Consider the following 23,651-nt stretch of genomic DNA (forward strand, 5'->3'; position numbering starts at 1 on the left):
TCTGCTAAGTAGTCAAAGCCTCAGTTAGAGGAATGAATAAATTCAGTCAACAGGCATAAACAGTCTGGGCATGTTCTACAAAAATGTATGGAAAAGTTGCTTAACGAGATAAGGTTGACAGAATGAGTTAGAACAAGACCGTAGTGGACCATAGGTCGTTTGTTGTCTTTTTCTTTCTGCCTGTTCTCAGTCTTTTTCTCTTTTTGAACATTGGCGCTTCATTCCCTCACACCACTACATGTTAGTGGGGGCAGACACTCAAAAATTGCCCCTCCATGATGTTATATTTTACAATTTCTCTCACATTAACATATGCACACATGCAGAATACCCTCCCTAAAGACTTGCGTAAGTAAATGCGTGTTGGTTCATGTTGGTACATGTTGACATCTCTATTAAACCCACAAGATCAAAATTGTACATACAGGTTGAAAGCTATACTTACACTCTTTAACATTTGGGAGACTGGCCACTCTTAGGGGTTCAGTGATTTACAGCTTGGTCGGACCTACTTGTTAAAATTAGTGTTGGTGTTTGTTGCGAACATTTCCTGTTGGGGTGGAAAAACATCTGCTTAAATGCATTTTAAGAGTATAACCAAACTTCTGAGCAGCAATGTACGTATGTATACAATCTTTGTATGTTTTTGGATCAATATCTGAATTAGCTGCAAACAAGTATTTTTTAAAACACAAAGGTTGGCTACTTGGGGTCATGAAAGGGTAACTACTGTTTAATCGGAAAAACCATAAAGACAGCCTGACTGTTCAGCATTCAGATTACAGACCTGTTTCTGGGACATTTATGTGTGTCTGTGTGTGAGCACAAGTGCAGTGAGTTGGTTCTGTTCATTAGTTTCTCCCTGTGGACGGCTGCGTGAGGGAACAGGGCAAAACGCTCTGGGACTGGACCTGCAATTTAATTTACATTCCGTGATTATTTGCTCACCTAGATTAAAAGGGTCTTTGTAGGGCATGAATATTGTTTAAAATTAATCAAGTTTTTTTTCGAATCTGCTCTGAAAACTTGATTTATTTAAATACCCTAAGAGGAGCATTGGGTTCTTTTCAATTTCTGGTAACAAAAGCATAGAATAAAATTAAATAATTCTTGTTTAGCAGATAGAAGATGCTGCAGATATTTCCTCTGTTAATACTTAAAGATGTTTTGCAAAGGTATTAATTTCCATTCACATTACAACCACAAGCTCTATAGTATTTTACTGGGATGCTATGTGAATGACCTAACAGAGGGGGTGCCAGTAATGCACAAATTAGTGCATTATTATGAAGTAAAGTTGCAGTTACAGTTGTAAATCATTTGTGATGTTTCTCCAACAACTTCACTTATCTAGAAATTAATTTCTTCTTTGTAAAATAGCTCAAACCTAGTCAGCTGGATAGAGAGTGTCTATAAGAATATCCAAGCTTTGTCACTTTCACAGTTGGATTCAGATCTAGACTTTGACTGGGTCATTCTAACTCATGTGTGTGGTTTGATGCCCCTTCCAAGTTTTATTCCAAAATTGCCCTGCATGTAGCTCTGACCAGTCAAACACTCTGTGTTAGTTAGCTGAGGATTCTTTGCCTGAGGTGTTTCTAAAAACGGAATCATCTGCACTGCAGAACTTTGAGATTTCTTCCTCCTGTACTTTTAACTTGACTTGCAGATTTATGTTGATACATCAAACCAACTGGGCTGTCGAGGGAGAATTTGACCTGCATCTCAATAGTGTACTGTGGAAACATGGCATTTTACAAATGCTTCTCAAGTACACCACTTTTACTTGTTTGATTGAGACATTCTTTTTTGTAACATTTTTATATTTGTAATGAAAACTGATGTCAATGGAGTATGAAGGTGTCTGAGCTGATGGCGTTTGCAGTGCACTTGCAGTAAGTGGGTAATGTGATCACAGGCACAGCCTGGTGGGTCGGAGTAAGCGAAGAGATTTAATCTCTTTTTTATTTGCATCATTTCCAAATTGGTCCGATTTGTCAGGTAGTGATAGAAGATTTAGGCCTGGCCTGGAAAAACGTAAGCAGAGATTCACCTTCTGGCAGAACAAAATGCAGTTAGAGCTGCAACTAAATGGCTTAGAAAAAATTTTATGCATGTGTTAAAATGGCACAGAGTGTAGATATAAATTCACTTGAGAATCTGTGACAGAACTCCTGTTCAAAGATGGTCTCCATCTAATACTAAATGTTGGATTGGTTCATTAAGCACTGAGCCACAATGCTGAGTACAAAATTGGTTTTTTGATTAATAAAAAGTGTTTGATCCTTTTCCCACTGCTTTGCAGCTGTAAGGTACATTTCTCTAACTTTTAAATATTTCTTACCACTAAAGAGGACTGCCATTTTTAACATTTAGTCTTGCAGACACATTTTCAGATTAGATACTTGTACATGTTTAAGACATTTTTGTGGAAATTTTCAGATTTATTTTTTTCAAACAGCAATATCCCTACATTTTTTTTATTTTTTCCGTAACCATGTTATAAGTGTATTTATTTGTTAATTTGGATGTAGTTTTTTGCTAAAGAAAATGTCAATAGTGGTAGAAAGCATGTGTGAAGATAATTTCTACATCAAGATTTCAACATCACTGCTCAAATTTTTGTGCTGCTGATTTTTCAGCAGAATCCTAACAAATATTTGTTTATGTTTTTCCAGGGTTCTGTTATGAGTGGAGAAAATGCTAAACATCAGGACTGCTGCAGCTGAGGAGGCAGTATGCAAGCTTGAGTGCTGAGGATATCTCTTGCCTCTGGACTTGTTGATCCCAACATTCATATTTGCTCATGAGGTCATCGAGTAGCACCCAGTCCCAGAAGCAGCCATGCCCATCTGCTAAGTGCCTTTAACCTTTGGCACTGATGTCATGACCAGCCTGAAGCGCCCACCAATGGAGTGCACGGTTGGAGGCTCCATTCCTGCCACCAACGAGTTTTACACTGGCCATCTGCGACCAGTCAATGGGGGGGCTTTTCCGGCCCGAACAGACAACTACCATGGCAGTGTGAACACAGGGATGCCTAAAATGGGCGTTCGAGCTCGGGTGGCCGACTGGCCCCCGAGAAAAGATACTCCGGGAACGCAGTGGCACTCGTCTGGTGATGCTGGGGCTGGCACCCCCTCTGTTATTAAAAGTCACATTAAATTAGGCTCTGTTTTGAGCCCTCATGACTCCTCTATGCTTCGCAACATCCACAACACCCTAATGAGTCGAACACATGCACCGCCAAACAGCTACAGCCCCGACAGCCATTATTTGACCCCAGGTTACAGAGGCCCTGCACACAAAAATCCTCGACAGAGACGTGTCCGTCAACGGAGTAACAGCGACATGGCCATCAGTGAGATGGAGGGCAGCGGAGATAGCGGAGAAGACTGGGCGCCATCAGCGGGAGCTAAATGTTCCCCTCTTCATCGGGAATATGGCAGCACATCATCAATAGATCAACACGGAATCGCTAAGGACAGTTTCTTTGAAATGCTGAAGGGTTATCAAGAGGACAAGGTTGACCAGCGCAGCCCTGCTCCAGAGAACCTAGAAGACATTCTGAATGTTGGGATAAAGCTTCAGGAGCTTCAGGAGGACGTCACAGATGGACACCTGCTGAAACCCAGAGACAGGGACAAGCCTCCGAAAAGACGCACCAAATCCGAAACGGGAGGGGAGTCCATATTCCGGAAACTTAAGAATGTACGAGGCGAGTTGGACTCTCCGAGAGCCGGATCTGATGTGGAGGACAGTCGAATGGAGGATGCACCTCCCGCTCTAAAGCCCTGGGTCTGTCAGAAAGGTTTTGCTCACTACGACGTTCAGAGCATACTTTTTGACCTCAATGAAATTACTCAGCTTCGACAGACGGCAGGAAAGAGGAAGAACACCACCACCGGAGCGTCCGCTGCTGCCGTAGCATCTGCTACCTCCACTCTGTCATCTACCCACAGCCTGCCTTACAGCTCCCCAAGTGGCAGCCAAGAAGAGCTGAGCTCCAGAGACAGCCCAGGCTTGGACACAGGAGACGAACAGAGCAACGAAATGCTGCTGAGCTGCCCCTGCTTCCGCAACGAGATCAACACCGACGGGAGCGGGAGGCGGCGGCTGGGCGCAGGTGGGCTAGGTGGGACTGGGTATCATGGACTTGTGGGTGGTGGAGCAGGCAGCAGCAGCTCAGGAAACCTGACTGGAGAAGGTCACCTATATGAGACATCTTTGAGCACACACTGCACTAATGCTGGAGTAGCTGTTCTCGAGGGACCCAAGGAGGGACCGAGCACAGTCAGCGAAAAGGGCAAACAGTACATTGTGGAGCACGTGGATCTGGGAGCCTACTATTTCAGAAAGTTTTTCTACCTTAAAGGTAAGAGGCAGTTATAGTGCAAATCATGATGCACTTGAACTGCTCTTTTTGTAGGTGAGTGGTAGAAAAAATGTGCACAGGTTTGAGTTAATTCAAACCCAGTCATTGAGAGCTGGTGACCTGCAGCTTTCAGATGAGTCAACACACCTGAATCAAATGGCTGAATCACCTCAACAGTATGCAGTCAAGTTCTCCAGAGACCTGCTAATGACCTCATTATTTGACTCAGCTGTGTTGAAGCAGAAATGCATCTAAAAGTTGTAGGAAACTGAACTTTAAGTCCTGGATCATCATCATATAGACAAAAGGTGTCCAAAGTCAGTCCGTAAGCTCTGATGTCCTGCATGTTTTAGTTCTGTTACAGGTTCAACATGCTGGTAGTTACTACCTTATCAACTTGTCAATGATCTGTAGACGTGTTAATGAGCCATCATTTGATTCAGGTGTGTTGAACTGTATAAACAACTTTGACTTGTCTGATATAGAGGGAAAATTCTTCACTTTCCAAATTAGTTGAAGTCATTTTTCCAGGCAAATGCATTGTTCATAATACAATGTTCAGCACATTAAACATGGCAAATTATCTCTCTGATGCCAATGATGAATTCATAAGTCTTGCGACAAACACTTGAAATATTTTGCTACCTACAAACTAACGATGTGCTTCAAAAGCAGTGATGCTTAACTTCCTGTTTTTGGACTTGTGACACTTTCTGCACCTCAGAGCACTGGAACTACTTTGGCATGGATGAGTCTCTGGGTCCAGTCGCTGTAAGTCTGCGCAGAGAGAAGCTGGACGAGGAAAAAGAGCGTGGGCAGCAGTATAACTACCGCATCATCTTCAGAACAAGCGAGGTCAGACTTGCCTTCAACTCTTACAGCACACTTCTTTTTCATTTCCAACTAAATTTTAATAATGCAGTCTTTATATCCTTATACTCACTAATGTTGGTATTTAGTAGCTAAACTTTAATTTAAAAAAGGTTTTTCTGTAATACACTACAGTCAAATTATTTATTATTCATTCTGGGTTAAGGTTTTTTTCCATGTTTAATATAATCAACTAGTTAAAGTTGCGTTACTTGTTTTTGTCCTTTTTTTTATTTTTTATTTTTTATCATTATGCAACCTTCCCTCAAGCTATCCAGGTGTTTACTTGATATTAGCAATGTGTGAAGAAACCTCAGGAAGTACACTCATCCTCTAGCCCTGAAGGCCTGTCAGCAACCTAAAACTATCGTGAGAAGAGCTTTCAATTAAATATAATACTTCCTTAATATGAGAGTTTGATTCCACTCTTATGGGGAAATCGGTTTATAGAATTTAATGCCATGCACTCCCACCCAGATAGAATACACAAGGTTTTTTTTTTTGTGGATTGTTCCAGGACAGGTGCATGTGATTTAAACTTCACAGGTTTGACTGAAGCAACTAACCACCCCCAATCCCTCATGCAAACATTGGAAACAGTGGCCCATTGTAAACATCAGCTCAGTGCAGCATCAAGCTTGCAGGGAAGAGGGAGTGTCCGTCTGTTCCAGCTGCTAAGATAGCTGGGTGATTGAGTTTAGTCCCACGAGCTCGGCACAATGCACACTCTGTGCTACAGAATGATTGTACAGGCCATCTCACCTCTTTCACCTCTTTCATTTTGTACTTACCCAAAGATTTGAGTCAGAATTGCCTCTTTTTTTTGCGTTATTGACTTTGAAGTTGGTATTAGAAGCTCTGCAGACTGCGCTGTTGTTTATTTCTGTTGTCAGGGACAGCCTGTTTTCTCTGAAGTTCAGAGCCTCAATAATACCTTAGATGCATTCCTTATCTCTCACCTCGGTAACCTTCCTTTTCGTTTCTCCCATCCAGCTGACAACTCTTAGAGGTTCTATATTGGAGGATGCAGTGCCTTCTACCTCCAAACATGGGACCACAAGAGGTCTGCCCATCAAAGATGTAATGGAGTACCTTCTCCCAGAACTGGATCTGTCCTGCCTCAGACTGGCACTCAACACCCCTAAAGTCACAGAGCAGCTGATGAAACTGGATGAACAAGGGGTAGGAGGATGACGCATAAGATTACAAATTATTTGTCCTTTACTGAAAGGAAGTGTGGGTATTCTTTATGCCTCTCTATCCATTACAGTATTTTTTTAAAGATTCCATAGGTGGAGTTTGACCACTGCAAGGAATGTCAGCCATAAATTCACTTTGATTTAAAAATCACCTAAAAATGGCTTTTTGAGGTTGAAAAAGTGTGAAATTTTTGTGCCTGGTCTCCAGCTAAGTTTTCAGGTCAAGGTGGGTGTGATGTACTGCCGAGCAGGACAAAGCACAGAGGAGGAAATGTACAACAACGAGACCGCCGGCCCCGCCCTAGAGGAGTTCTTCCAGCTGCTGGGGGAGAAGATCCGCCTCAAGGGTTTCACCAAGTACAGAGCCCAGCTGGACACCAAAAGTAATTATACACACTGCATTGTTTTTGGCGTCACATACAAAGGGGTTTTTATCTACAGGCCAGCCATACTGACCTGTAGATTAGCTGTAACACTGAAGTGACTTTTCTGCCTCCCTGTCACCTCTGATCCGTTGAAGCCTCTTTAGTCTGAGACTCTTTATTTTTGTCTTGCTTTCCTCCATTTCATGTGACCTTCCTTCTTTCTTGTTTCTTTAGATTCCAACACATGCGGTGCCTTTCAAATGTATTCAAACCCCTGGAGGTTTTGCAAATATTTTTCCTTTCAGACACAAATGTTTGTGTATTTTATTGGGATTTTATGTGATAGACTAAGATGAATTAGTTAGCATTTATAAAAGAGGCTCAGAGGTTTGTAGGTGATTAAACATACTGGAGACCATTTTTTGTTCTCTGGAACTCATTGTGAGTCATTTTGGTTTCGGATTGGTTTGAACTGAGATGTAAATATTTTTCTAAAATGATTTGAATTTCCTACACTTTCTAGTGCTTTCTTTGTACTGTTAATCAAAAAACAATGTACAGGATGCAAACCTTAGAGAAGGCAATTTTCCCCGAATGAACATTAATTTTGATTGGCTGGCATTTGTTCACAGCTCCCTATTGTCTACTTGTTTGTGCTATGGTGAAAGTGCATCCTGTGCACAGAAAGTACAAAGCACAAATGAATGGGAGCAATATTACGGTTTTCAATTCCGCGTTTCCATTCTTTCTGCAGCGGATTCAACTGGCACTCACTCCCTGTACACTTCCTATAAGGACTACGAGATCATGTTTCATGTGTCCACAATGCTGCCTTACACACCCAACAACAAACAACAGGTAAACATGGAGAACACGGATTGTATGCAGTATATTGTTTTGTCAGGAAAATGTCTTTCTTTGGAGACAAATGCTCCACATAAATTTTCAGGAATGCAGAAGATTTACAGCTCTATGAACAGAACCCTGTTCAGCTTTAATGAAATTATTTATTTCAATTTGAAAACAGCAAAATGTGCCACATGCGTGTGTGTGTGTGTGTGTTTTAACTTTAATTTCAGTCAAATCTCAGTTTCAGTCAGTGTAATTGTTGCTGTTCTTCCAGCTGCTGAGGAAGCGCCACATTGGGAACGACATTGTGACCATTGTGTTCCAGGAACCGGGAGCTCACCCTTTCACGCCCAGAGCCATTCGGTCTCACTTTCAGCATGTCTTCATCATTGTTCGGGTGCACAACCCCTGCTCTGACGCCACATGTTACAGGTGGGTCCTAGCGGCAGATTATTGGGGGATAAGTTGAGAGTAGATTTGCATCTGAGTAATTTTTTAAATATGTTTATGCCAATACGTAAAGTAAAATATTGAAAACTTACATATAGATTTATTTACAAAGAAATATTTTTTAAGCATTTAGTTTATAGCTAATAAAAAATTCTCTTCTTAAAAAATTATGTAGTAAAAATAATTGGGAAAAAGCTTATAAGAATATTGTATAATACATTCTAAAAAGGATATTACAAACAGAAATGTCACTTCTGAAAACTATATGTTAATTTCTATGTACTTACCACTTGGTTGGGCCTGGTGTCTCTCATCTACTTCTTGAAAAGGCCATTGATTCTCTATGGAGTAGAGGTCACAAGCAGAGTAACCCTCTGGTAATTGAACCAGGTTTTGGTGCCTTTGGCAGTGTGAGCAGGTGCAAAGTCATTCTGCTGCAAAAGAAATCTGCACCTCCATAAAGTTTGTTATTGGAGCATAGAGTGCTCTGAAATTTCCTGGTAGACGCCTGCAAGGACTTTGGACTTGATCAAACATATTTGGGCCAACAGTAGCAGATGACTTGACACCTCATATAGTCAGTGACTGGAAATTTCACTCTGATCCTCAATCAGCTTGGATTTCATTCCTCTTCACTTCCTCTTCGTTCCTCTTGCTTCAGACTATGGGACTTTGATTTCTAAATGAAAAGAGGACTTTGGCTTACTAAACAACAGTGGAATCATTTTCTTCTTAGCTTGTGATCCTGTCTCTGGTTCAGGAGTGGCTTTTATTTCTTTGTGCTGTTTTCTGAAGCACTGACTCCTGTTATGCTTTATAATTGAATGGCTTTTTCTTCAAAATTCTCTCAACTCTGTACTTGAGAGTTGAGAGAACTCTCAAGTATGGATGTATCAAACCATATTAACTTTTCATTAATATGGTTTGATACATCACTCTGTGAACTGCCAGATATTTCAGCTAAGTTGTAAATTTAGTAGCTTCTCGGTGGTCTTCACATTGATTGAATAAGCCATAACATATTATTTTATATAGCATTCATATTTAACAAAAACATTTTTTTTTAAGTTATAATCATCAAAACCAACTGAAATAAATGGTTGAGATTATATGAGTTTCACTTTTTGAATTTGAATTTGTGCAGTGAAAGTAAAACGGCAAAAAAGATTAATCCCGTTTTCTCTTTCCACTGAACTAGAGGAAGAATTGTTTACAATTTTAGTTGGCTATTCTAACCAAAATCATATCTGACCTATCTTTTTTTATGTCGCCTTAAATGCCCCCATCCCACTCAGTGGTAGTAGCTGTCATTTTAGTTCAAGTTTCTGCAGCTGCATTAAAAGAAAAGCATTGACTGCAAGGCATGAATCAAACATAAAAGCTTTTTGCATCACCCTCTCCTTGTTTTCATGGATCGTGGGCTGCTTAAGCTATATATACCCATGCACATTTGTTTGATTATGAACAAAGACATTATTTCTGCAGTAGCTGTCGAATCGATGTTTGTTCTATTCTGCCGGCTTATTCTTGGCCTTGCGTTGATGATAGACCAACTCTTTGCTTTTATCACTAACTCAAAGCCACCTCACTGCATGCACAAATATTATGCACACATAGTTGCTCTCTGTCACTCCGTTAGCCCCATTTCTCCATTTTACCACCTCCTCATGCTCACTTGCACACAGCACATACAGTTACACACTTCCCTGCTTGTACACTAATTTACTTGAAGGCTCACTCTTCACACACTGGTACAAAACAGCCTCCTTCCCTTCTCCTCTCTCCCCCTCCCCGGCTGCCACTTCGCCTCTGGGCTGCATGAGCCGAAGTGGTCTTAAGGAGTTAGTCCCATGCACATGAAGTGCTCTCTCCAGCCGCTCATGGATGTGAGTAAAGAGGAGCGTACAGAGCAGGGTTTTCTCAGATCTCACGGAGTCCACCTCAGGGGAAGACGGGTCAGGCTGGTCTTCGTTTCCCACACCAGGATTATCATTTTTAACCTTTGTTTCTGTGGGGACTTTTTTTAAGCTATTCTATTCCATGAACCAGTGGATATTTTATGATTTTTTTTTTTTGTATTTGTCACTTTAAGCTCTTGTGAGAGTTAATGTCTGGAATACTGGTTTACCTTACTTGCTTTATTTAGATACAAGATATAGAATCCTGGAAGACAACCCAGCGACTCCACCCAGAGTAACTAATACTGTCAACATTTGGCTTTTGCTTGAATCATTCAGGACTTATCTCAGATTGTTTATGCAAAGTTTGGCCCTGGATGTTCACTGATTTCAGCAAAAAACAACAGAATTACAAGACTTTCCTAAAATGTACTGATTATTTTAGGGTATTTTTCTGGCTACATAAATCAACTGACTTATCACTCCATCAGATCATATCATTGCATGTTTGCGACTGCACTAGATTTTAAGGATATTAGCAAAATCCAGAAGAGAATGGTGCCCTATTAGTGAAGAAAGAGGTGAGTTATTGATTATAGATGCACTATTCCTTCTGTCAAAAATGGTAGTTGGACAATTGGCACTGATTGACTGATCAATATTTTCTCTTTTATTCCAACTTAAGAACCCCTGCCTTTTTGGCCTTTAACCTCCAAACCAACACCAAAAACTTTTATCTAGTTTAATAACAATGGAGACACATGATTGAATAGATAAATAGGGATAATCATGTAAAGTTGACCTGTTTTTCCTTCTGTGTCTATTCTTTACTAAGCAATAAAACAATCGGTCAGAATCAGAATCAGCAAGGAATTGTCCGGAAAAGTTTGATCACTGCATCTCCAATCAGGGATTCTGTAGACTTTCAGTGCTTCCTCTATCAAAGTAACTATACCACATTTGTTTCTGGTTTTGTTATAGTTATAGAATTGGCAAATCAAACTAATATGAAAACTGAAATATTGCCATTTGCTTGGAAGAAACAGCCTTGATTGGTGCATCTCTACTCAGGAGGTTCAAAAAAAGGGTTGAATTTTATTATCTGCCTTTTATAGGAGTAAGCGGTCCCATCAGAATCCAAATGACTACAAACTTTTCAGATAAGAATGTTGAGTTGTGTATGTCTATTATGATTTATCTTAATAATTAATAAAAATAATTTACTACAACAGTTGATAAACAGAGCTTTAAGTATATGAGTGTGAAATGGTTAGTGTTAAGGGACAATGCTTCAGTACAAATTGGCCAAAGAATTAATTGACCTGGAGACACACAGGAACTACATGACAGTCAAGAAACACCAACTTAAATAACACAGAAATTAAGCTGAACACAGAAATTCAGCTTACTTCTATAGTAAGCTGAAAATTACTATAGAAGTCATTTTCTTTCCTGTACCATGAGTCTATTTATAGTCTTAAAAAGTTTAACATTTTCTGAAACATTCTGAAACCTTGATGTTATTAATACTTTATCAAAGTAGTTAAAGCTGTGCAGTTTTGCTGATTCAGTGAATTGATTTTGCTTCACTAAAGCACAAACTGTCAGCTGATTATACTCCCTGTGCCTCATATGCACTTGCTTGAAAATATTTTATTTTCATGAAGAGAGTTTTTTTTTTTGTTTGTTTGTTTCACTCAAAATTTTGTTGAAGGGTATATTCCAATCTCTGTTAATAAGGAGTTTGTTATGATTTGTTGAGTCACACAGTTATTAATAGTCTGTTGTTGCCTGCTGCTGAGATTTGGGTAATGCTTTGGTCATATTGAGCCAGTACAGCGCATTAGAGGAGTAAGTGGCCTACAGCCAGAATGCTGCTAATCTGCTGCTTTCAACCACTGCCTCAAAGTCACACGAGGCCAGCAAGCTGGATTGCATAACCAGATCTTTGTTTGAGAAATGTAGGTTGTTTGTCCGACCGTTGTGCTCATTCTACATACCACGGTATTGCAGAGCATAGCAGGCTGACAGCACTGGAAGCTGGCTTGTCATCTGAGGTAGAGTTTTTGTACGTCAAGGCGAGTAAATCGTGGTGTTCAACATTTCTGCTGCAGGCATTGGCTGTGTGATCAGTTTAATGGGGTGAATCGAGTCTTGTCAGGATTGTCACATCAGCTTACCATACACAGTGTGTTGCTTTTTATTACTGGTTAGCTTTTTCGTTTGCAAGCTTCTGAATGTGTTTGAATCCCTCACTTTGCTTTAGGAAGCAAGTAGAGGGTCAAACGTGTAAGCTGAAGCTAAAGCAAATCTCTCCTACAATGGTGAAGCTATTTGATTGTGAATGAAACCTCCTTTTCCTGGTTTTGTGCCAAGGTTCCTGTCGACAACAGGTGTCAGGGAATGTTACACACACCTTCTCACCAATTAATAGCAATTTAACTCCATTGTTGTAACTGGAGCAGTGGAGGGAAACAGGAGGAGGAGAGTTCTTTAAGAATTTAACACCTTTCTTTATATTAATTAAATAGGTCAAAGGCAACACTTCTTAATAGGAAATAAACAGGTCAACACTATGTTTTCGCAGGACATTTCAACTTTTCCATAAGTTAGTACGTTAAAACACAATATTCAGTATTTTATTTTGAAGAAAATTTATAGTTATTTTTTATACAAATAAAATCAGAGAGAATTTGTTTTAAGACTTTAGTAAGAGGGCAGTTCAAACTGGCATGTGGCAACAGGAAACACTTGATTGCATTGAGTCGCTGACTTGACAGCAGCCCCTCATTCTGAGCAAACATGGTGACAGAGGAAAGGAAAACTCTTTCAACTAGAAAATGCCTCCAGCAGAATCATGCATCATTTTTCTTTGAATTTGAGTAATTCGCTTAAATTTACTATAATTTTACTCTTTTGTGTAAAACTTTATACTAGTTTTTATTCCCCCTGCACAGAGATGCAGTCACAAAATGCAGTCGTATGTACTCCTTTGTGTTTGTGGTTGTAATGTGACCAAAGGGGGAATGAATGCATTGTACTAATAACCAGTTTGGTGCCTGTTTTTCCACCTTAGCCGTTTTCACACAGTGTCACTTTAGTTTCATACTTTATTTGTTGGGTGATTGTATTTAAATAACTTGTTTACTATGGATATTTATAATTTATGTATTTTCTCTTCTGTGCGCATCGTTCATTTCATTCATATTTATTTGTATTATCAAATATTTTCTAAACGGTACATTTTATAGGTTAAAGCCATTTTATTTTATTTTATTTTAGAAGTTAAAAAAAAATAAAAAATTCACCCCTGCCTTCTCTTTTTCTACCTCTAGCGTTGCCGTCACCCGTTCGCAGGACGTTCCCTCCTTTGGTCCACCAATCCCAAAGGGAGTTACCTTCCCAAAGTCCACTGTTTTCCGGGATTTCCTGCTGGCCAAGGTCATCAACGCTGAGAACGCAGCGCACAAGTCGGAAAAGTTTGGCGCCATGGCGACCCGGACGCGACAGGAGTACCTGCGCGACTTGGCGGAGCGGCACGTGACCAGCACACCCGTGGAGCCTGCTGGGAAGTTTCCCTTCATCTCTCTGGCACATAAGCGTCGGGAAAAGGTGCGACCGTACAGCGGGGCAGAGCTGCGTAGTCTCGGGGCCATAACCTGGCAGGTTCATGCCGAAGACCAGGTAGCAGGCGCTGAACGGGAATGCCTATTGGCCATTTCAAATGACTTCATGATCCTGCTGGATCAGGAGGCCAAAGCAGTCGTGTTTAACTGCGCCACGCGTGACATCATTGGTTGGTCGACTGGGAGCCCCGCCTCACTGAAGATCTACTATGAGCGCGGAGAGAGTGTGTCGCTTCGGTCCATCAACAACAACACTGAGGACTTTGGAGAAGTTGTGAAAAGACTGGAGGTCAGTGAGTGATGTGGGTTGGTGCCTGATGCTTAATTTAGATGGCAACTGAGATAATTTTACAAATGTGGAAACTCATTCAAAAACCTGAGCAATCATCGATTCTCTCTGTTGTATGTAAAAACTAATTTCTTTGCATGACTGCATGTGTTGTTGAACAGTTATCAAACATGCAGCAGACATCACCATCCACCAAAAGAAAAATAATTGTACTATTGTATTTATAATGCATTTTGTTACCTTCTTAAAATAATGGCCAAAGTCAGGGATGTTCAAAGTCAGTCCTCGAGGGCCGGCATTCTGCATATTTTAGTTCTCTCCTTGGTGGTAGTAACAAGCTTTTCAGCTTGTCAGTGCTCCTCTTGGGCCTATAATGAGCCATCATTTGATGCAGGTGTGTTAAACCAGGGAGAGAACTAAAACATGTAGGACTTTGGACACCCCTGGCCTAAGTCATTGTTGCCCAAAGTATATTTTTGCCTAAATCATCTTTTGGCAATAAAAGGGGGTCATTTTTTGACAAAAAATTACTTAGGCCATTATTATTGGATGGTGATGATTTAGAGTTTTGGTAATGTGTTGCCAATTTACTAACAAAAGTTATAGATTATGTTAGTGAGGTCATGGCAGAAAAGAAGGCACACTTTTTTTTCAGAAGCCAGTTACATGATTATCAGGAAAAATTTATGGAACAAAAATAATTTAAAAAAAAATTATGTATGGCATGTGAATATCAATAGTAAACTGGCTTCTTTTTTAGTTTTTAGAAATAGTTGCACAGAAAGGAATGGAACCACTTGCCTACAGAAAAAAGTAGTAATTTTTTTCCCCAAGTCTGATCTTTGTGAAAACACCCCAAATTTGGCTTTGTAACCATGTTTATAAAACTTAATGAGATTTATGTAGTCAATCAATATACACATTATAAAAGTTGTGGTTTTAACATTTACTTGAGAAAATATTTTCATTTTAGTGTATTTCTAATTGACAACTGGAACACCTTATTCATAAGAAATGGGGTGAAGGCTAAGAGTTTAATTTGAAATCTTTATTTATATTGATGTGTACCCTCTTTTTCCTAATTTGTGCCTCTTACAGCTATTAAGAATTTAGGAAAAGCTGATTAAAATCTTATAATACTATTGTTATTATTATAGCTACATAGAGACAAAGTGTCGAATTATGCAATATTCAAATGTTGTTGTGTTGACTCCATTATAAATCCTACAATGTATGATTTCAACACTATGTTTTGCATGCCAATCTATTCTTCATTTTAAGCAGTGACCTGCCCCTCCAAAGTGAGGGACAGGGACAACTAAAAATTGGTTTATTTTGAAAATTTCCATGCTTATTCCTTCATACCTTGTCCCTGTCATCTATGCATGTCCAATTTAACACTCACCACTTAACCCTGCCTCCTCTGCAGCTGTTGACCAAAGGCAGCCAAACCACAGAGATGACTTTACGCCGGAATGCCTTGGGCCAGCTGGGCTTCCATGTCAACTTTGAGGGCATCGTAGCCGAAGTGGAGCCGTACGGCTACGCCTGGCAGGCTGGGCTGAGGCAGGGCAGCCGACTGGTGGAGATCTGCAAGGTGTCTGTGGCCTCGCTGTCCCATGAGCAGATGATTGACCTGCTCAGAACCTCCGTCACCGTCAAGGTGGTCATTATTCCACCACATGAGGACTCCACTCCTCGCAGGTGAAATATAAATGTTTAATTTAATTTCAAACATGTCTAAATATTTATTTGGTATCTTAACTTGGGGTCCTTTGTGTGCTGACAACAGAGGCTGCTCTGAAATCTACCATATGCCCCTTGTGGACTACAAGAACCACAAAGAGGGCATGCCCTACGAGTTAAAGTTCCCTTTCCGGCCAACAAACAACAACGCCAAGTGGCCGCGCAGCTCATCCAGCCCCCGCTCTGCCGCCGCAGGGGGGACTTTGATCAAGGCGCCGCCGTCAGACTTCAGTGATCGCAACAGCGCCGCCATTCCTCGCAGTGTGTCGAGCGACGGTCGGCCTCTCAACCCGAAAAGGTCACAGGATGGATATAAATCTGTTACGCAATACATCGGACGTGCTGAATTTCATCTGTCTGGTTGCAGCATATGTCCTTAATGTCACCCATATGTCCACTTGCAGATATTCCCCAGGGAATGACAACTACGCTCTGGCATGCTCCATAGTGATGGGTCGCACGCTGCACAGCACAAACTCGCCCTCTAACCTCTCCTACACTGACACAATGAGTTCAAACCAGTGGAGGCAGAAGTCTGTGCCTGACGGGTGAGCCTGTCTGCCGACCGAGACGCAGAATGCACCCACTTCTTTTTGTTTTGCATCATGGCCTGTGGCATTATGGTGCATTAAATAATCCTCCTGTTGTCCCGTGCAGGTTTAATAACAACTCCCAGTCGCCTGTCACGTCTGTGCGGCAGGTGGGCGCTGATGGAGTCAACGGAGTCAAGGTGTGTCCTACTGTTGCATGGTCCAGACCTGCGGACAGCGACATCGCAATCAGGATGGACATCGCCAAAACTGGCTCAGGTTGGAAAATCCTCAGAGATACATAAAACAATAAATAAATACATATATTAAAAAAACATTCATGTCTTCGGAGTTTGTTTTATTAATTAACTTGTGTTTTATAGATACCGTAGTTTCAAAGGTTGTGATTCCTCGTTTCCAGCATTCGGATCAGAGCAGCCGCCTGTCTCCGAACAAAAACACCAAGGTAACCTCCAATCAGCAATCATTATGCTGTGACTTTAAGGCAGAGATTAAAGATGCCTCATACTGTTTTCACGTTTTGACATAATGCAAACAGAAACTACAGTGTATTTTTAGGGATCATGCATGATAGACTACAAACACCTCATGATTGTCAAGAAGAAACAAAATGGTCCCAAATATTCATTCTTATAAAACAAAGTTTACAAATAAAAATGTGAGGTACTGCATCAGAAGAACCAGTGTTTGATTCCTTCTAATGCTCACAACCAACACTGTTTGTGCCCGCGGCAGGCAGGCAGGATTAAAATATTACTACGACCTGATTATTTCAATGAATGGAGCATCCTAGTTTTTTCTCCTCTACATGAGCTGGTGCGGACTATTCTTTTCCTCCTCTGTAAACAGGCCGATGCGCCGTATTCGTCCAGCCAGTCAAGCAGCAACACCTTGTCCAGCAACGCCTCCAGCTCGGCGCACAGTGACGAGAAGTGGTACGACGTCGGCTCCCGGTCCGGAGCGCGGAGCGACCTGGAGCTCAACGGCTATCTTCAGGGTACATCCACTGACAGCGGCATCGACGCCACCTCTTTTACTGCCACCCAGAGCAGTACGGCCTCCTCCACTGGTGCCTTTAAGTCCAAGGAAAAAATCCCCTGGCAGGACGAGGTGGGAAGCTGCGAGAGAGCCTCCAGCACATCGCCTCCAACACCAGACTCTCTTGTTCCCGCCGGAGGCAGTGAGATATCGGCGAAGAGCCCAACTGGCTTTACAGTGGCTCCTGATGGCGCCGCATACAGCATGAGTGATGCTGCGTCCCACTCCAGGTGGGCTGCCGTTCTTTTGTTGGTGTACATCTCTCACTTTCTAAGTAAATTGATTTCTTGTGGTGCATATATAACCTGCATAGTCCTCCTCATGAAGGGCGTAAGGTCTGGGATTTATGCAGAAAGAGGGGAAGAGTGTACTTGTTATATCTGTCATAGCTCAGCACTGCTCCCTCTTCTCTAAATCCTCTTCCTTTTGAATGAAGGAAAGCTGTTTTTCTCCTTTCACTCAGACAGAAATAACTCTCTTCCTGCAGACATCTTGCTTGCAGTTGAGTTTTATAACACACACGCGCAAACAATGAAATTCTCACTTTTCTAGACTAAGAATAAAATGAAGACATGAGAGGAGATGGGGCCCTGCTTCTATTTTGACAGTGATGTGACTCTGCCTGTTAAATACCATAATCAGGGAGCCTTCAAAATATATATGAAACATTACACATGTAGGCCAAACTATATTAATTAACTATGCTTCTGTCATTCAAATGCAACATGCATTAACATTATGGTCATTTTCACAGGCTTGAGCTAATGCAGTCAACTATGTTTACAAATGTTTTACATCTGTGTCTCAACGCTCCAGCTCTGTCAGCTCTGGTCACTCAGAGAGTCCAACGGGACAGAGCTGCAGCGCCTCGTCACCACAGAACGAAGCAGCCGCAGCAGACCTGTCACCCACATCCCAGAGTCCCCAGTCCCCAGGGACCAAGAGCTTCTACCCGCGTCAAGGGGCAACCTCGAAGTACCTGATTGGCTGGAAGAAGCCTGGAGGAACCGTGAACTCCGTGGATTTCGGCAGCACTCGCAAGTAAGGCAGAAAATGATTTGTTTTTAACTGATACTGTAAATGTGACGAAGCATTGCGGTTGAGTTTTGAACACAGTTTTTAAAGATGATCAACAGCGCCCCCCTGAGGCATACCCGAGTTTTAACCCCGTTTTAAGGCAGGGAAGGATCTTTATCTTTGGTTTTTGTTATATAAGCTTCAGGAGTCTTATTTTGGGAGCGTATCCACCATCATGGCTTGTTGATAATGTATGTTCTGTCTGCCCTTCTGCAGGCGTCTTCTAAAGCTTTTACCTTATTGTCTTTGCTTATCTAGATAAGTTTATATGTTATAAGATGTTTCCTGACAAAAACTGTTTTTTGTTTTGTTTTTTGTTTTTTTTTTGTCTCCAGGCGCCACCAGAGTGACGGTCTGCTTGGTGGTCAGCCCCAGCTCAGGGCCAATCTCCGCGGCTCCCAGTCTCCCCAGCGCCAGACTGCCAAATCCAGCCTGGAAGAAGACCTGAAAAAGTTGATCACACTTGACAGCCCACCACCCACAACAAATGAAGAGAAGGTAGCAGAAAATAAATCTATTTGAATCCCTGTGCTGAACATTTAACCTAATAGTAATGATTTAAAAAATTACATTATCTCCTGTTGGTTGTAACCAACATGGCTGAATTGCATGAATTCAACAGAAATTAAGTTAATGGATAAACAGATTTTATGACTTTGAATGACATTGAAAAAGCAAATTGTACATAAAAAACCTAAATGCTGAAGTTATTTGGCCTCATTTATCAAAGGCATGTAACTAGGTGCAGGAATGATCAAGTTGCATTTATGAAATCATGTCTGTGGTGGCTAATCTCGAAATGACCAGTCAAATGTTCACATATTGCATTGAGAAACATGTCACACCTCTGTTGATTAATGGCTATGCCTCGGAAGACAAAAGCAGTTCCAGTTTACGCTGCAACACTGTTTTAAGCACAGGAAAAAATTTAATCCTGATTTCAACATATCCTGCCTTCAAATATTTAATGTTTGAGAAATTGATGTGGGGGTTTTTTCTACCATTCTCAATTATGTCAAGTCCAGATTAGGAAAGTTTTTAATATTTTCGGCTTAGTCTCCGATAATATTCACCTTACTTTGATCAATTCATGACATGTTAATGTAGTCTTCCTCTCTAATCTTTGAAGAAAAATTATTAATGGTAGAAACTTTGTTTGAATTCTTGCTAGAGGTCTTTCTCTTTCACTCTATCTTCCTCCCACTGTCCAAGACATTAATATCTGGTTAATTGAAAGCCTTAAATTATTCCTTGGCGCAAGTGGAGCAATAATGAAAGATGTTGACGACTCAAATAAATCTTTTAATGTAAAACTAAATGACTAAGACATTGAAAATAACTTTAGGTAGTGGGCAGATGGTAGAATTAGCAACAAACTTGATGCTGATATTAATAATACCAAGCAGTCTGACTCACATCACACAGTTTTAATCTATGTAATAATAGAAAACAGTATTTATTTTAAATGCATTTTAAATATTGGCATTAATTGTATAGAAATGCTACTAAATATATTGGGAAATATCTTCTAAAAAGCGGCTGTAATCAGTACCAGTAATGTTATAACTAGAACACATATGTAATTCTTAATGCCATGTTTTCTGGTCATTTATTAACATTCTGGAGTGATTGACAATTCTGTTTAACGTTGAAGTCATTTTTCCAGTTCATCACCTCCTGGCACTGATTTTGTGACTCCTGTCACTCTCTGTCTGTTTCCATGTCCGTCTGAAGCCGTTGTTCCCAGGCCCCCCTCCCAGCCGCCGCTCCCTTCAGAGGACGCTGTCAGATGAGAGTATTTACAGCGGACAGAGAGAGTCCACCTCCAGTGGACAGTGTGACACATCCGCTGACCTTCTCTTCACCTGCTCCACCATCCCACGCTCACCCACCGTCCGGCAAGGTCCACGTCGCCGGGCATCGCACAAATCTCTTGGTGATTCTTTTCATTCGACAGCAACACCTGAATATGTAATTTGTTGTGATGTGGATTTACTGAAGGTACAAGCGAGGTTTCTGGGTCACTTTCTGTCATCAGTTTGTCACGCAGGAGCAGCTAAGCGAGAAGTCCAGGGGGTTTTAATCTCCCTTTGCTTTACCCCCAGGAGACTTGACCGCCCCAGAGAGCTCAGAGCTGGAGCAGGAGAGGAAGAAGCAGCAGCTGCAGGATCCTGCTCTGATGCCCCTACCTGACACCGGAGCAGACGGCCCACTGGACTGGGCTCACCTGGTGGACGCCGCCAAGGCCTTTGAGGGCAAGTTTGCATCTTCATGATGTTTAAAATGATAAAAACGATGTAGAATAATTGACTGAAGAACATAGAATAGAAATGTCCTTTAAAGTACAATTTCTATGCAACAGCAGCAAAGTAACAGGCAAAAACAGATGACAGACTCGCACTAAGATAGAATATAAAAAATAAGAACGGAATAAAAATACTGTACAGAGAGGACACAATTTCAACATAAATGCAATGTAGCAATAAAAAATACTCCAGACCAGAGGAACTTGCAACTGAGTTGGTTAATTTAAAAGTAAAACACAAACATTTAAATCTAAAGCTGATTAAAACGATCTGGAAAAAGTATATAATTAGATTTTTTTTAAGTTTATATCTAAATAATTCCTTATCTAAAAGTTATATCTATGTATATACCCATCCTCCTATATCGATTTTGCAAGTTCCATATGTTAAGGCTGACAACTGTAAAACTGTGCAGTAAAGGTTTTTTTTTGTTTGTTTTTTTTAAACTGGGACAAAAATGTACTCAGAACTCATGAAATAATCCAGCTGTTATTTCTGCTTCTACCTGATGAGGGCACCACTGCTCAACTTTTCTTCTTCGTTCACATCTAACAGCACATCGTTTGTGTTTTCTAGAGCAGAGACTGGTTTTCCTAGCAGCCCAGGAGGAGAGCTCCACGGCTGAGAGCACATCAGCTGCCATCCCCCAGCAGGCCGAGCCTCAGGCGGCTCCACAGAGACAGCCCTCGCCCGGGTAAGGGGTCTCAGGTCATGGCAAGACATCGACGTTTGTTTTATTTCCCTCATTTCTATCTCTGCTGACACCGTGGAAGACCCAGCGAACTTCCTTCCAGTCACATACTGTTGCAGCTAATGACATTAATTAGTTTCCTTTTGCTGGCTGACTGCACACTTATCTGTAAAATCAACAGTTCGAGCATCGGGTTATTAATTTCCTGGCTGTCGTGTTTTACAGAGAGATTCCGCCGTGTTTGATGGGTAAGTTGAGCCAGTTAGAGTCCATGGTGAAAGTGCTGCAGGATGACCTGAAGAAGGTGAGCTACATAATCTAATGGTGTTTCTAGTATTAAAGAAAAGGAACATGAGATGCCGACCTGTGTTATTTGTTTAATATTAGGAGAAAGACGCCAAGGCGTCACTGCAAGTCCAGATCCAAAGCCTGCGAGAGGACAACCAGCGTCTCCTGGAGGAATCCTACAGCGCCTCAGCCAAGCTCAAGAAATTCACAGAGTGGGTCTTCAACACCATCGACATGAACTGATGCCCGCAGCTGTCAGCTGCTCTCCACTGGGATGTTAACCACTACTGAAGCTGATGTTTGTTTTCTATGTTGGTCTCCTTATCAAACCAGCTCCAACATTACTTTACATGCCATCCTACTGGATCTGTAAAGAAAAATAATCATGAAAACTCAAAAGACTCTAAAGGAGGACGGCGAAAACGAACAGTTTGTGTTAGATTTTATCGGCATGCACTCCCCTCCTGGGAGCACATACAATTATGTAATGCTTTGGTGGCATCCTTGCATGTTAGAGAAGGAAATGTTGAAACTAACCTGAAGGGATATAAAGCTGCTGACCCTGTTTACACTGCCGATCAGAAGTTTACATTCCTTCATCAAGAAAATGGGAAGTCATATTATTTGTGGTTTTTAATGATGCATTTTGGACAGTTCGTTTTTCCTTTTCTACAATAAAAAAAACATTGGATTCTTGCTTTTAAAATCCATTGAAGTTATCATTAATTAAAATGAGAAAAAAACTGTTCAAATACATCATCAAAAGCCTTCCCAGTGATGATCTCTTTATAAACTTCTGACCGGTACTGGGGTTCTTCAGCTAACCTGAATGAAACTAAACATGTTGACAGCTATAAAGCTCTAATAAAATAAAATAAAACATCCTTTAATTTTGGGCAGATCCACATGGACACTTTTGTAGATTTAAATGTTATAGACTTGTTGCTGTTTCTCAACACCTTTTATTTTTATACCACAAACCAAAATAAAAATCCAAATGATATATTTTGATGGTAGCATGGCTAGGTAGCCACAGAGCCCTTACGTTAGCACACACACTGAGCACTGTAAGGTCAAGGGCCTTTCTGTGTGTAAACAACTGTGCAGGTAAATTAAAGGCTGTTCAGCGAAAATGATCACAAGAAAGAAATATACATTGTACAAACACAATGGGTGCCATAAAGATGCAAATATACAATCCATATGACTGTAAATATGTGAAGTCGGAGTTTATTTTTCTCTTGCCCTTCTGTTAGATAATATAAACATTATTTATGACCAAGACGATGGCCGAGAAGGATGAGATGTTAGATATTTTACAGCTTCCTGAGAAAATGTGCACACTATGTGACAAATTCTTTCATCCAAATTACGAATAATTTTCATGCTTTTTGATGTATAACATTTTGTTGCCTTGCCTGCTGCAGTGGATTATTTGACAACATGTAAAGCACTACATGAAACTGACCCCTTTGTCCTTCCATAGCATGTGAAATGGCCTCAATCTGACTCCCAGGGTATGTTAAATCGGTACTTGTTCGTGCATAATCACATACCAAGACGCTGTGTACATCCTGAAAATTTCAGCTGCAGGTTTCTGCAAAAACCTGCTTGAAATCCCGACACAAAACCTGGTCCGTGGATGACCAAAGCCCTTATTTAAACCTCACGCCGGAACCGCTTCCTTTTGTATTCAGACACTGTGCAACTGTATATATAAACAAAGTTTAATATTCATCAAGAATTTGCACCTTCAGTCTTATTTTATACTTTTATTTTTCATGTAATGTTTGCTTAACGGAGTAGCAGAGAGAGAAATGAGGGTTATGCAAGAGGGAAATAAGGGGTTAAAAGACTGAACAATGCCTGCAAGCTGGACTCAGAAGAGTCTGAGATCCCCGACAGAGCAGATCACCCCTTTGCCTTCATTCTTAACATGTGTGACAGCATGTGATTATGTTTCCATTGAGCTGTGATGTGTAAAAGAAAAAAAAAAGTGTTTCTATCTATTAAAGATATTTTGTTGAATTACA

At 40.9% G+C, this 23,651-nt stretch overlaps 1 protein-coding gene across 2 annotated transcripts in view; it reads left to right on the forward strand.

Moving 5' to 3' along the window:
* Positions 1-23,651, forward strand: part of LOC103458512 (signal-induced proliferation-associated 1-like protein 1) — a 40,730-nt gene extending 17,079 nt beyond the window's left edge. Inside the window, exons 2-21 of one of the 2 annotated variants that reach the window (XM_008399375.3) lie at positions 2,679-4,375; positions 5,100-5,230; positions 6,239-6,427; positions 6,653-6,827; positions 7,564-7,667; positions 7,933-8,090; positions 13,342-13,921; positions 15,351-15,625; positions 15,714-15,965; positions 16,072-16,215; positions 16,325-16,476; positions 16,581-16,663; positions 17,068-17,486; positions 18,073-18,297; positions 18,669-18,831; positions 20,068-20,269; positions 20,439-20,588; positions 21,216-21,333; positions 21,556-21,634; positions 21,718-23,651. In XM_008399375.3, coding sequence (XP_008397597.1) covers positions 2,887-4,375; positions 5,100-5,230; positions 6,239-6,427; positions 6,653-6,827; positions 7,564-7,667; positions 7,933-8,090; positions 13,342-13,921; positions 15,351-15,625; positions 15,714-15,965; positions 16,072-16,215; positions 16,325-16,476; positions 16,581-16,663; positions 17,068-17,486; positions 18,073-18,297; positions 18,669-18,831; positions 20,068-20,269; positions 20,439-20,588; positions 21,216-21,333; positions 21,556-21,634; positions 21,718-21,861 — 5,232 coding nt within the window. In that variant the 5' untranslated portion in view covers positions 2,679-2,886 and the 3' untranslated portion in view covers positions 21,862-23,651. Of the gene's footprint in view, positions 1-2,678; positions 4,376-4,656; positions 4,819-5,099; positions 5,231-6,238; positions 6,428-6,652; positions 6,828-7,563; positions 7,668-7,932; positions 8,091-13,341; positions 13,922-15,350; positions 15,626-15,713; positions 15,966-16,071; positions 16,216-16,324; positions 16,477-16,580; positions 16,664-17,067; positions 17,487-18,072; positions 18,298-18,668; positions 18,832-20,067; positions 20,270-20,438; positions 20,589-21,215; positions 21,334-21,555; positions 21,635-21,717 lie in introns of those variants that run through there. The other variant, XM_081603372.1, reaches the window with a different exon arrangement.

This window comes from Poecilia reticulata, chromosome 22 (genome assembly GCF_904066995.2).
Source record: "Poecilia reticulata chromosome 22, P_reticulata-male-v2, whole genome shotgun sequence".
NCBI lineage: Eukaryota > Metazoa > Chordata > Actinopteri > Cyprinodontiformes > Poeciliidae > Poecilia > Poecilia reticulata.